Source organism: Solanum lycopersicum, chromosome 2 (assembly GCF_036512215.1).
Source record: "Solanum lycopersicum chromosome 2, SLM_r2.1".
Classification (NCBI taxonomy): domain Eukaryota; kingdom Viridiplantae; phylum Streptophyta; class Magnoliopsida; order Solanales; family Solanaceae; genus Solanum; species Solanum lycopersicum.
Window position 1 is genome coordinate 35,861,357 of NC_090801.1, and position 14,239 is coordinate 35,875,595.

Below are 14,239 nucleotides of genomic sequence, written 5' to 3' on the forward strand. Positions count from 1 at the left end.
ATGTCTTGTAAATCCACATGAAATTAGATAAGTATAGAACCACATTGACGTTATCAAAAGAATTGAATCACATTGAAAGCAGATCCATAAATATGAATTTACTAGCTTGAAATGTTGAATCATTTTACATGCTTATTGTTTTTCTTGCTCCCACTGAGACTAATCTGATTCAAGCTATCGTATGAACATGCATATAAAAACTTTCGAAAATGTTGTCCTTTATAATAGCTGGTTCAAGGAACAAAACAAATAGGGGAGCCCATCTCCTTATTACCAGATATGATTAGTTAGATGAGAATCCAGAAAGTACACTACTAAGTTTAATTACAAGTAGTATAAAGGACATAATCTTAGAAGGAAGAAAATCCATGACATTGTTATTTTTTCAAGTAATGAGAGGGAGGAAAATGCTAAATTGTTTTTCACATTTCAATGGGCAACAGATTTGGTGTATGCCTTTTGATTTAGGGTGTCAGCAGTTGATGCCAAAGCAAAGTGAACTTGTTTTCTAGGGAAGGTTTAGGTTAAGGCCGGAATTGACAGTGGGGGAAGCTTTTAGAAATATATGCCATTTTCCAAATAACACAATTTCAAAGTGTAAGAGTGCAACACGTGATATGTGGATTAGGCACATGTTATAGGTTTCAACCTTGCCACCGACAAAAGCTTGGTATTTAATTGGAGAAAGTTAGACGGCCACCTTAATTTAAACTATGGGTCATTGGGCTCGGGGTGATTAAGAAAAAGCAAGGATATGTCATAGTGTTATAACCAGGGAGAACCACACCCCAAAAGCTAACTAGTAAGGTTGGAGAGCCCAGCGCTATAAATACCCCACCATGCTCTGTTTCTGTCGTCCTTGATGGCTGTGCGCTAGACATTACTAGCCCCGGATAAACACTGCCATACCGGCATCATCATCCAAGGCACAATGGGTACAAAGAGCGGTGGGTTGGCTCTGATACCATTGTATAACAGGGAAAACCACACCCCATAAGCTAGCTATTATGGTAGGAGAGCCCATGGTAATAATACCCCACATTAACACTTTGTTGTACCAATGTGGGACTTTGCAATGGACCATAACAACTACCCAAGATGCCATTCTGCACCGGCAAAGTTTTTCCATCATGATGTCAAGCTTTCTTCCCGGATCATCAATCTTTACATCTGTGGCTTCAGATTTTTTCCTATTTCTTCCATGTGATTCTGCAATTGCGACTCGAGTTTCTTCATGTTATCCTCCAGTGATTTAGATCTTGTCTCTGTAATTGTTATCTTTTAAGGCCAGGATTATGCTTTGGTACCAATTGTGATATACTTGCAATGTGTGTAAATTGCAATCAAGGAATAGGACAGAAATGGAATTTTATTGATTGTGAATTCGGCGGTACAATGTAACCACATTTGAATGATGAAAATGAAGAGGATAATTCTCTTAATACTCCATTACAAGCTTCAGTTCCTCTGTAATTTCCCTGAAAAAATTAGGAAGAAGAAGGTAAGAAGAGATGGAGAGAGAAACTAGACATTAGAGAGAAGATGCTTGGTGGTTAAGATTTTTACCAGAATTCGTATAACTGTCCATCTCTAGTCTGTTAAGGTATTTAGTTAGCTGATGCTAATCCTTAGCCGTAGATCATGACTTCCCATTTTAATTCTGCACCGTACGATCACAATTCGTGTGATCCTTCCTTTAAATGCTGGCTGCTCTATACATATACACGTGTCCCTCTACATAGTCTCATTTAATCTTTATGCTGACAAACCCTAAATCAGTTTCCCAATTCAGCTATGACATAAATATAGAAGTTGGCAATCTCTGCGACTGTTGTCTTTTCCCTATCAAAGGGGAGGGAAATGTTAGCTATGTTTTACTATACTGTGAACAACAGCAGATTGATGGTCTTATGCTGCCAAAATATTTAAAGGTTTGGATAAATGCAGGAAATAATAGTGGGGTAATCAGGTCCTATTTTTAAATGTATGTCTCATCAAAATAAGTCAGTTTTACAATGCATGTTTCCGTACATTTGGTTAGAGATAAAGATAACTTTTCAATGAGGAAGTAAAGGTTGTTTTTAAGGCCTGGATTGTCTAAACTTCCTTTTTGATTGGTTTTAATGAGAAGTTACCTACTGAGTCCTATATTTTTCTGAATTTTCTGGAGGAACTTCAAATTGTACCCCCCTCCCCCTTTTTTCTTTTCTTACTATTACTGTTTCATTACATATTATATGCACTTCGGCACAAATAATATCACAAAGGTTTTTCTTTTTAAGGAAAAAAAAAGAAATAATACGAAGGAGATTGATACGCCAAAAATTACACCTCAATTAAGAAGTATAAAACAATCTTCGTCAAATATAGAATCCAACTAGGTTGGGGTCGAATCCCACTGCGAATAAAGCGAAAACTAAGAACAAAATGGGAAATATGAGAATTTTGGGTTTTGGTTTAAGATTCACTGTTTAACAAGTGACAATGAACAATACCACTTAATTTAGAATCAATTAGAGAGAATTAACCAAGATTGTGTTCACCAAGACTGTTTGACCATTTTCGGGTTAGTTACAGAACTTCATCTTGCGTTGTTAGTATATTAGTTAATCAAACTTATGTGATACTTAATTATTTCTAACCGCATTTAATGCAGATCACTTTTTCAACAGATAAATACTCAAGTTGGTTAATCTTGCTGCAATATTAACCACTAGACGAGTCCAAATTCTTGAATTCTTGTTTTTAACTTCTTTTCCCAAGTTTTAGCCTTTTTACTCAAACAAAATGAACTTTAAGGCAGGTTTTAATGTTTGCAACCGTTAAAAGTCCATTAAGATGAAAGAGTTAATAAGGTTTACAAATACAACTCAGATTTATTTCGTAAAAACCCTATTTTTAGGTCAGTCGTCATAGATTCCACAACCCTTGGCTGTGGGGTGTAGCCACTCATGATTAATGAAACAAGCAATATAATTGCATTCATTCAAGAAGTAATTACTTACGAGAGTTAAATCAACACTTTGATTCAATTAATCAATGTAAATCTCGTTCAAACTCCGTTCAAGCGTTATTGTCTTCTTCGCTTAAACAAAATCATAAAATAAAATCCTAAAGATACTATTTATAGTTCTAGGAAATTTTAACTTTAAAAACAGAAAGAAGAAGGATCGAGGCTCGTCTGATGCTGCGTCTGATGCGACGGGCCGTCGCCTTAGCTTCGTATGATCTTCAGATAGTTCCTTACCTTTCAACTGTGACGTCGAGCCTGATGGCTTGTTGGAGATCTGATGGTCCATCAGATACACCCCGCTTTAACTTCAGAAGGTGGTTCAACTCTGCATGTGTGCCGCTTGGTCTGACGGCCTGTGATAGGCCTGATGGTTTGTCGTCCTTGCTGTCAGAAAACTTCAGAAACTTGGCATTTTCTCTGCAAATGTGACGGCTACCCTCGGTAGCTCATCACAGGTCTAATGGCCCGCCGGAGATTTCCTTTAGCAACACTTTGCTTCATTTTACCTTCTTGTCTTGGCTAATCCTGTTCAACACAGTAGAAACACTATTAAAAGACGCCATTTTGCTCAAGTACTCACAATTATTCATAACTAAAAGAATCAAACGTGCTGTCAAATGCCAGCACATCAGAGATCACTTTTGGTAAACTCGAAGTGGAAAGTGGATGATTAATTTGGTAATTTGTTATTCTCACTTGGTGGCTTACATGAAGGCATGTATTTTTATTAGTTAGGCTGATTGGTCCTTTCTATTGTGCTTATTTCCTGCTAGCTGGAGTTAGACTAATATACGTTCTTTTGTGTAGACTCTGACTAGTAGTTATATCTACAATACTTCTTGCTTATTGCATAAATCCTCTTTGACTTCCTATAATGCTTGTGAAATTTTTTGACATTCAAGAAATTCGTGAGTACTAATTGATTGCATTAAGTTATCTTATATAATCTCTATCCTAAAATAGTCCTTGGTTTGTTCTCATACCCAGTGGGGAAAGCGGAGCTGGCAAAACTGAAACAGCAAAGATTGCAATGCAATACTTGGCTGCCCTTGGAGGTGGTAGTGGAATAGAGGATGAGATTCTGAAAACAAATCCGATTTTAGAAGCCTTTGGCAATGCTAAAACTTTAAGAAATGACAACTCAAGTCGATTTGTAAGTAGTTTTCCTATAACCAGAACTGAATTTTTACTTTGTAACCATTTCTCAAGATGTTTGCCGAGTCTTTGAGAAATTGCTGACTATTTATTGACAGGGGAAGCTTATTGAGATTCACTTTAGTGAGACTGGAAAAATATCTGGGGCTAATATTCAAACATGTAAGACAGGAATCTGTATGAGTTCATTGAAATGAAATTTTTGTACTAAAGTCAAATCAAGTGGCTGACATGTATTTTTACTTTTCCTTTGACTGCTGGCATTGTTTCTCGATCTTCACAGTTCTACTTGAAAAGGTACTTTTTCCCTTTGAGTTGCCTAGATCAACAGCAAATCTTATTTTTTTTTATAATATACTCTTAATAAATATGTTTTATGGAACAGTCAAGAGTGGTTCAATGTAGCGAGGGAGAAAGGTCATATCATATATTTTATCAGCTCTGTGCAGGAGCTCCAGGAGCTCTCAAAGGTATGAACTGATAAACATATACGAGGGTGAGATTTTCATTGTATGATCTCTCAATACATTTTTTCTGTATGTTTGCTCCATAGTTTTGGTTGACACTTCCATTGTTTATAGTACATGTCATTGAAACTGTTAACTACATGTGAATTATCTTCAGAAGAAGATAGTTCGCCTTAGTTACAATGCACATTAGCACATGCAAATGCAGCTTAATATCAATATATGAAAGCTTTTGGACGAGAATTGCATGTACAAAGCAGGTACAACTCAACAAAAATGGAACTTGGGTTGAATGATAGTATGTGCTATATTTATAGTGGTTTCGGTACTATGCCTAATATAAACTCTTAAACCTGAGTACTTTTTTTGAAGTTACAAGTTATTACTATATTTGTCAGACACCTTAGGTGTTATTTCATCTCTCTTTGTGCGTCATCTGCAGAAAAATTAAATTTGAAGGATGTGAGTGAGTATAACTATTTGAGGCAAAGCAATTGCCACTCAATTTCTGGGGTTGATGATGCAGAACAATTTCGTATTGTAATGGTAATATTCTTCCAGTCGCCAAAGTCATGTTTGATCCTTATTCCATGAATAAATGATTCACCTTTTATCTTCTAGTCAATTGACTTTTGATCTTGTTTGTTTCCTTAAAACTTATGAGAAGCTAAGTGTTGTTTTAGGAAGCACTCGATGTTGTCCATATCAGCAAGGAGGATCAAGAAAGTGTTTTTTCGATGCTAGCTGCAGTTTTATGGCTTGGAAATATCTCTTTTACAGCCGTCGATAATGAAAACCATGCTGAGCCAGTTGTGGGTGAAGGTAATTTGGAAAGTAAAAAGATAATCACTTCAGCTATTTGCAGCCTTTCCGATTCCTAGTAAGCGGTAGTTTTTTCCTTTTGGGTAATGCCTTTAGGGATTGTTTCCTCCTGTCACTCTTATTCTCACTTGGACACCTTCCTTTCCCCTTTTTGATTTGTAATACTTTGGTTGACTCAAGTGAAAATATGTAGTTAACTATGGGACAGATAAGAAGTAAAAAATTTGATAAAGCAAAGTCACATAAACATGCTGTTTGGATGTAATGTGATCGTGTGATACTAGACCAACTTTTAGTCTTCGCATAACAATTTTAGAATCCTTAAGGCATTATTTAGTATTGCCTTCCTCAACTCACATAAGACACTAGTTTTCAACTTCTATTTATAGTCATTTGCAGAGTGCATCCAGTTCCAAGTTCAGATAAAAGAGGATGATTGCAATAGCTTGACAACTAGCTTCAAAATTATCAGATTATGAATCATCATCATAATAAATTGATATATATTATAGAGGAAAGCTCAATGATCTATAGTCTCATGAAATCAATTCCGATTAGTTTATAATATAACACGATGATAAAATAGGAAAGAAAGAATGCGAGTATTAACCAAACCTTAAGGCTGTTTGTGGAATTGCCCATCCCCTTGTAAAACCCTTAAGATGCCTTTTACACCAGATATTGAGTATTATATAACTCAATTTTAATTTGAATGCTGACTCATGAGTACGCAGATGGGCTTACCGATAGTTGCTTCCAATATCGTGTGGAAAAAATTGATCAAAAAAAGTGGATATACATTACTGGTATCAATCCTTAGGGTATAACTTTATACCTATGTGGGACCTGTAACTCAACAAAAGGATATACACGAGCAATACAAACTTGTGACATATTTAGGGCCCGTTTGGTTTGGACGTGCAATTTGGATTTTTTAATGTGTATTTTTCCTCCTGAACATAAAAGCCCCACAATTTGTGAAAACTATCATACTTCCCCAACTCTTGTACAATCTTACTAATTGAAAAAAACCATAGTTCATAAACAAGGTATTGGAATATCTAAGGTGCTGCATTAATAAATCACAGAACTTCATGATCCTTTAGGCATAATACATAAACACGACCTTTAACTTAAGTAGGATATGCCTAACAATTAGTGATATAATTAGAGTAGAATGGCTATAGAAGTTTCATGTGGCTAACTTCAACTAATTTGAGATTAAGATGCCGGTGATTATTTTGTATATCAATCTAAAGTATGTTGGGAGAGTCTTCTAATCCTTAATCAGTTACCAACTGTCTAATTTTGCAAGAAACTACAATGGTATCATGCTTATATTGTTGGCTCTTTGATGTTATTATTTGATGTCTAATTCTGTAGGCCTAGCAACTGTTTCAACTTTAATCGGGTGTGGTGTGGACGAGCTAAAACTAGCTTTATCAACTCGAAAAATGAGAGTAAGAAATGATGATATTGTCCAAAAGCTAACACTATCTCAGGTAATCATCCATTATATGGCCTGCTGAAAGCCTGTTAGCTCCATTTGACCGAATGGACCATTTAAGAAGTCCTTTAACAATTGATCTTTCTGCCCATTTGTTAGGCTACTGACACAAGAGATGCATTGGCAAAATCTATTTATTCTTGTCTGTTTGACTGGCTCGTTGAACAAATAAACAAGTCACTTGCAGTAGGCAAACGTCGAACCGGAAGATCTATCAGCATTCTTGATATTTATGGTTTTGAATCATTCGAGGTATTATGTTTATAATGCTTGGTTAATTCATCTTACTTTTATCTCTGATTATGCTGACTTTGATTTCCTTCCCAGAGGAACAGCTTTGAGCAGTTCTGCATTAATTATGCCAATGAAAGGTTGCAACAACACTTTAACCGTCACTTGTTCAAGTTGGAACAGGAGGTGATGAGCCCTTTACTTAATCCTTTTAGAAACTGATGTTGTGGTTGAATATATTTGCACCTGACTTTCAGGCTTTCGAGATCTTGATACCTGTGCACTTGAGGCACATGTCATTTTCTGTTTGTTTTCTTCCCTCCTTGATGATTTTGATTGAATGTGGGCAACCATGTAAAGAATGCAAAGGCTTTTGTTCTAGGCTAAAAACATGTAAGAACAACTGAGAAAAACTCTCAGCGTTCTTATTGGGGGGAAGAAGAGGATATTCTGCAGTAGCTATAGGTTTAATTTAATGTCAAATTACTAGAGATCGCAGATCTTTTGAATCCTTTGATTATGCTAGGTTCTCTTTGTGTTGTACTTGTAACTTGGATGCTACTTATGAGATTGCTGTTGGGAGAAAAGTGGGGGGAGGTGATATAGGTGTGTTGTATCCTGCTAGCTGTGGTTGGATAAGGTTGGTTTCTTATTGTTTTCCATTATTATATGCTCAGGTGTTTCCATTGCTCTGAACATACAATATTACTCCCTATGTCCCAAATTATGTAGCACACTTTCCTTTTTAGTCTCCCCCGAAAAGACCTTTGTGTATATAGAAACATTTTAACTAAACAATTTCATTTTATGCTTTATGAGATGATTTACAGTTGCACAAATGTCAATGACTTGTTTCAAACCACAAGTTTCAAAGTCTTTATTATGTTCCTAGTCACACATCGCCACATAAAATGAGACGGAGGGAGTAGTAGATTTCAGCTCTTACTGTATGCCTATTTCGGCATGCGAGACTTTATATGGTAAATATTAGATCAAGTAGTTTCATATACTCCCTGTCTCCGCTATATATGCGGCACACTTCGTGAGTTCCTGTTTTAGTCTATCTAAGAAGAATGCCCCTTTTTATGTTTAGAATATTTTATCTTAGGAATTTCCATTTTATTCTTATGTGATGATTTATAGCCATGTAAATGTCTGGGTTGTTTTAGACCACAAATCTCAGAAAACCTTTCTTTCTTATACTCCATTTCTAGTCCAACAATGACAAAAAGTAAGGGACAGAGGGAGTACTTATTTTTACAGCGTGAGACCATAGATACCAATCTATAATCCATTTGCCAAGTATGGTTGAGAATTTCAACCATCTTTCTAACATCTAAAAAAGTTTTAGATAAACATACTGCTTTGTAGTTCCACTTTTTAAACAGACAGTGACAGCTGATTTCTTTTTAGACTAACATGATGCACTTTTTGAACTTCCTTTTTAAATTAATGTCCCAAGAGGAATATCATCATCAATGTGAGTGTATAGAAGTTCGGTGGTACAATATAAGCCGGCTGAGCATGATGCAGCCTCTTAGAAGTCGGATCAAGAAAGCCTTTTTCCTTTCACAGTGGTAGTGGTTCTGCTTTAAAAACATCTATTAGTTATTTTTTCCAATAAGAGGCATTTCGATAGCAGCTTCCTGTTATTGGAAGGAACAACAGATGATAATTCAGTTGGGGAAGTTAACCTTATTGAGTTTTAAAAAATGATGTCAAAAGTGTTAATTTCAATTTTATCAAATGCAATCTTTATCGATCAACTATAGAGTTGGAATGTTTTTCTTCACGGGTTTTTGAATTTTAATTCCCAAGTATTGAAAACTTTACTCTCCTAGATATCTTAAGTCAGTGAACCATAGTGAAGGTGGCCCGGTTTTGTTTTTCGTCCATCTTCTATTTTTTTTATTACTTTGCAGAAGGAAGCTTTTAGTTTTACTGTTGGTTTGCATTATTAAAGAAAGTGAATTTTAAGTTTTTGTTTTGTTTGATAAGGTAAAATAATTTTACTAGCAATTGAGGGAAACCCTGTATGCGAGCCATATACCAAAAGAAGAGAACCTACGTCAAAATATGGTTCTCAAAAAGAGAGATCCAAACCTCTATACAAATAGGGATTGCATAGGTACACCAAAAAGAAACTAGAGACAAAACACTATGCATTTTTACAAAATCTAGTTCCACCCCTTTAAATGCCCTCCTATTCCTCTCTTTCCAAATGACCCACATGATTCCTGAAGGGGAAACACCTCATACCCTCGAGCTTCTCTTCCCCCTTCTATGGGTCCAACTTTGATAAGCTTCCTTCACTTTACCCAGCATCACCCATTGTATCTATGCAAATCTTAAGTATCTGAAGAAGGATGTGAGAAGATAAGAGAAGGGAAGAAACTTATCAAAGACTTAATGAATACAAGACACATTTATTTATAGGTGTTAGAAACAAGACATGATATTTGTCTAGTGTGGGATGATATCTTATGCAAGAACATTAGTCATTCTTTCTAAACGTCTACACTTAATATTCTGACCTTCACAATAAAAGAAATACCTTTTCACCAAAATAAAGTGGGAAAACCAAATCCAGTTTGTTTATAATCTGAGAACACATGAAGTAAATAATGTTAAAAACATGTTGGAGAACTTTCCGAAAAATTAATGGCCCCTCAATTCTTGCAAGAGAACAATCACCGGAAAGCTGCATAGCGCTGTCCGAAGTACCTGAAAGAGGCATTTTGAAACTGAACGATCACAGGAAAAGAAATTCAATGTCTCTGGAAGTCAAAGTGGTTGGGAGAGGCTCTAGAGCGGTCACTAGAAAGACACGTGGTGCTACTAGAGCAGTAGACGGAAAAATATGCAGTGCCACTGGCCGAAGTGACCATTGATAAAGAAAGAAAAGAAGGGAACAGTTTGCTGAGCAGACACAAAAGAGCACTGGGTTGGAGAAAGTGCTGAAGTTACTGTAGACTTGGCCAAAATTGCTGAGACACTAATATAATGTTAGAAGATAAGAATATATCGAAGACTTAATGATTTGATACTAAATTGCTCGGACTTTTCACTTTCTGTGCCGTGCCCGTGTCGACATGACGTGGGTGTGGGATCCGTACCAGATCTACAACCAATTTTGGGTACTTTGACCAAAATTGACGGTGAATTTGGGACAAATGCAATAATTTCAGTAATCAAAGCAAAGGTCAAGGTGAAATTGAAGAAAATGGAATACATTGCACATTGAAAGTTCTATGTTAGCCCTTTTCCTTTTATCTCCTTCTGAGATACTCCTCTTGTTCAATATTTTCTCATCTGAAGTACCTTGTAAGTTTCTCTTATAATGTCTCATAATTTAGATCTTCTTTTTGATAACCATGGTTTCCGGGTCATCTTTTCACCTGCCTCAACTAATTCCATGTTGATACCGGCCAATCTGCCACCTCCCACTAGCAAAAAATAATTTAGACCTACTTGTACACATCTATATTTAGATATTTGAATTATTTTAGCCGAATACCCCCATCATTATCTTTACATGGACCAGTACGTCGAATCTTAAAATTTAGATCATCAAGGATGTGACCTCTAGATCTACGCCCATACTGGACAACCTCACCCGAGTGAGAGCAACTTAGATTTGATGAGTGTAAGGTACAACGATTTTAGGTGATAAATTACAAGATACATGTGTTTTTTTCGATATGGAACAATATCTCACATTAGAACACTACTCTTGACTCAATATTCTTTCATTTACACTTAATATTGTAAGAAAGATTGAAATACTAATTGTGATAATCTCATGAGCAGCGTCAGCGATGGGTGGCTACTACTTCTTGAATTTACCCAAATTGTCTGCCCATGCAGAAGCCACTGCCCTGGGACAAAACACATCAAAGGCTACCCATGATCTCATAATACCCCAATACAGAACATAGGTTATAAGTATTTTTGGGACTTATTCCAGTTTTTTTAAATTAAAAATGTTCTTGAGTATCAAGATAAACTTATTATTCCCTTTAGTTTGGTCTTCCCGCTGTACTCACTTTGTGGATTTTAGAAGTTGGTATCTTTGGATTTGACTTTGTTATTTTTACCTGTATGTCATCTTGGGCAATGTTCAGACCAAGTTTTGAGCACTTTTGTCATCCTGTCTAAAAGATATTTATTCTGAAAAGAAGCTCAAGTATGTAAATCTCCCCACCTCTCATTTTTTTGAACCCTGACGATTCAGTAGTTTCTCTAGTGTAAAGGATGGGATGGAGATAGCTTTAGTTTGATTCTGACTTGACTTCTTCAAAGTGAGTACCCAAAACAGTATTTGTATCATATTATTCCAATCCTGATTTTGGTTCCTCTTTCTGAGGTGATAATCTCCCATCACCCTTATCCACATTTGCTTTCTCTTTTGCATTATATGATATCCACCTTTGATTCAGTACAGCTATAAAAAATGCCTTCTTCTGTGTTTTTACACTACTATTTTTATCCCAAAATAAGCTTTTACACTGAATAATTAAAAGGGTTGCCATGTTCACCAGATACTAGGGAGAACAGTGATAATATTGTTAAGAGAGAATTGTTCTCAACCTCCTTTTTGAATCTCAAATAGGATGATCTTTTATTTAGGCATTGGGTGGATATTTTCTCGTGAGTCATCTCTCCATATAATCACAATTGACGAGATAAAGCAGTCCTTTTTAATGGTTTACAGTAAGTTTGTGGGAGAACGTTACTTGATTATACTTTCTCCTCTTTGGTTCTTTGTTCATTTACTAAAGATATACGGTAAGTTTGCTCCAAACATTTTAATTGTCACAGAATTTATCAAAGTAATAATTAAATAAAAGAATAATTGTGACACCAATGTACTGACTTCAAGGGGTTTTATTTAATTTGATTCTACCTGCCTCAGGTTGATCTTCTATAGTTGCTTCTACCTAGTTAAGGCTTATTTAGCATGTTGATCATATATATCGACAGTACTAATTTCCAATACAGTAGTTGTTAGCCTAAGGAGTCTCAAAGCTTACGGTGGAATAAGGATATTTTGGTGGTAAACATAAATACTGTTTGCTAATCCACCAAGCAGAACTAGGGGGCAGCATTTCTACTATGACATGCGTGGCACTACATTTTCCGTTTAGGAAACTAGAAGGATGCTTGTGGCTGTGGTTTAGTCAGTTTCCAAAAGCTTTATTTTATTTTATTTGTATATAGCCATATTTTACTCTTCATTAACAGCTGACTTTCTTTCCAGGAGTATATTCAAGATGGCATTGATTGGACTAAAGTTGATTTTGATGACAACCAAGATTGTCTAAATCTGTTTGAGAAGGTTCGCGTGCAGTCTCTTAAATAAGTTTAACTGTTCTTAGCCATTCAAATTGTTTTCTTTTACTTTTTCTTTAGCAATTTTTAGGAGTTCTCATAAAGCATTTAATGTTGTCACATTTGTTAAATCATGTTATTCCCTGAGTTTTGTTCTTGGTATTACTTAAGCCCGAAATATGAAGTGAAATTTCTATGCTGATAGAGGAACCAAGTTGCCACAACAGAGGCCTTCCATGTCTAGTGTTTCTTGAATATATATCTGGTTCTGCTGAACTTCAGCGTATTGAAACTTCTCTTTTATGCAGAAACCGCTGGGTTTGTTATCTCTGTTAGACGAGGAGTCCACCTTTCCTAATGGCACTGACATATCATTTGCCAATAAACTCAAGCAGCATCTAAATTCTAATCTTTGTTTCAGAGGGGAACGAGGCAAGGCTTTTACAGTAAGCCATTATGCAGGGGAGGTATGGTTGCTTATGACCTAATGCAGTGATGTGAATGACTTGTTTATGTTTTACTTATTGTTTCTGGAAAATGTAATAGTTCTTTGTTACCAGGTAACTTATGATACAACTGGATTTCTTGAGAAGAATCGTGATTTACTGCACTCCAACTCAATTCAGCTTCTATCTTCTTGCAAGTTCCACCTTCCTCAAACATTTGCATCAAATATGCTTTCTCAATCTGAGAAGCCTGTTGTTGGCCCATTGTACAAATCTGGTGGAGCAGACTCCCAGAAATTAAGTGTTTCCACAAAATTCAAGGTATTTTACATATCTACAAGGATCTCTTTTTTTCTTATATTTCTTCTTTTCTCTTCACTAAAGAAAAAGAAAAAACAGAAGTCAGTTGATTTGAAATCTGATAACTTGCTGATATGGTCCAAATTTTTTTGTCAAAACGAAAAGATTGACCTTTGGTATGGAAACGTACTAAGTTATTGCTTTTAATTTTAGAGAAACACTGGAATTAAATAAAAGGGCAATCCTGAGCCAAATCTTGTTTCTGTAAAAAAAACAAAGGTTCAGATAAAAGAAAAGGATAGCTCAATGGAACTATCTAACACATGAAGCGGAATGCATTGGTTGAGGAATCTTATACATTGGGACTTCAGAAAGAAAAAGAACTTCATAGGGTTTCCTAGGCGAGATTGTGATAATTACAGCAAGTTTGGTTCCCCAGACTAATTAGTCAAAATTGTGTCAAATGAAGCTGGGAAGTAACTGATTTGCTTCCTGCTTATGTCTTGCATAGACAATATCTTTAGGGGCCAGCATATGATAAATTTAAGCAGAAACTACAGGAAGGAAAAGAGAAGAAAAAGTGAGTGTAAAGTTATCACCAATACAATGTATTATTGCTGTATCTACCCTCTCAGATTCGTTCCTAACTATTTATTCAAGTAAAACCATAGTCAAATGTAGTAAATATTTTGCTAAGCTTGTTTTATACGTTACTGTTGGGTATCCAGGTTAACAGAAAATAAATTTGGTTGATTTATTGAATTATATTCAACAATCATATAATCCAGATAAACTTGTTGGAGGACTGGTGTTTTGAAGGAGTTATTATATGACAAAATTATTACTGTTTGACTGTAGCAATTACCTAGATTTGGGGCCTACATGAAGGAGTTTATTCTGTGTTGGAGGAAGGGTGCTCATGAACTAGTGGAATCCAACTTATGTTTGCCATTTTGATTCTTTTTGC

At 35.7% G+C, this 14,239-nt stretch overlaps 1 protein-coding gene across 1 annotated transcript in view; it reads left to right on the plus strand.

Moving 5' to 3' along the window:
* Window positions 1-14,239, plus strand: part of LOC101253239 (myosin-1) — a 35,356-nt gene that overhangs the window by 12,125 nt on the left and 8,992 nt on the right. Inside the window, exons 6-17 of the mRNA XM_004231474.5 lie at window positions 4,001-4,166; window positions 4,267-4,330; window positions 4,452-4,465; window positions 4,554-4,638; window positions 5,078-5,181; window positions 5,319-5,457; window positions 6,841-6,959; window positions 7,064-7,216; window positions 7,292-7,381; window positions 12,456-12,533; window positions 12,835-12,993; window positions 13,087-13,293. Coding sequence (XP_004231522.2) covers window positions 4,001-4,166; window positions 4,267-4,330; window positions 4,452-4,465; window positions 4,554-4,638; window positions 5,078-5,181; window positions 5,319-5,457; window positions 6,841-6,959; window positions 7,064-7,216; window positions 7,292-7,381; window positions 12,456-12,533; window positions 12,835-12,993; window positions 13,087-13,293 — 1,378 coding nt within the window. The remainder of the gene's footprint in view (window positions 1-4,000; window positions 4,167-4,266; window positions 4,331-4,451; window positions 4,466-4,553; window positions 4,639-5,077; window positions 5,182-5,318; window positions 5,458-6,840; window positions 6,960-7,063; window positions 7,217-7,291; window positions 7,382-12,455; window positions 12,534-12,834; window positions 12,994-13,086; window positions 13,294-14,239) is intronic.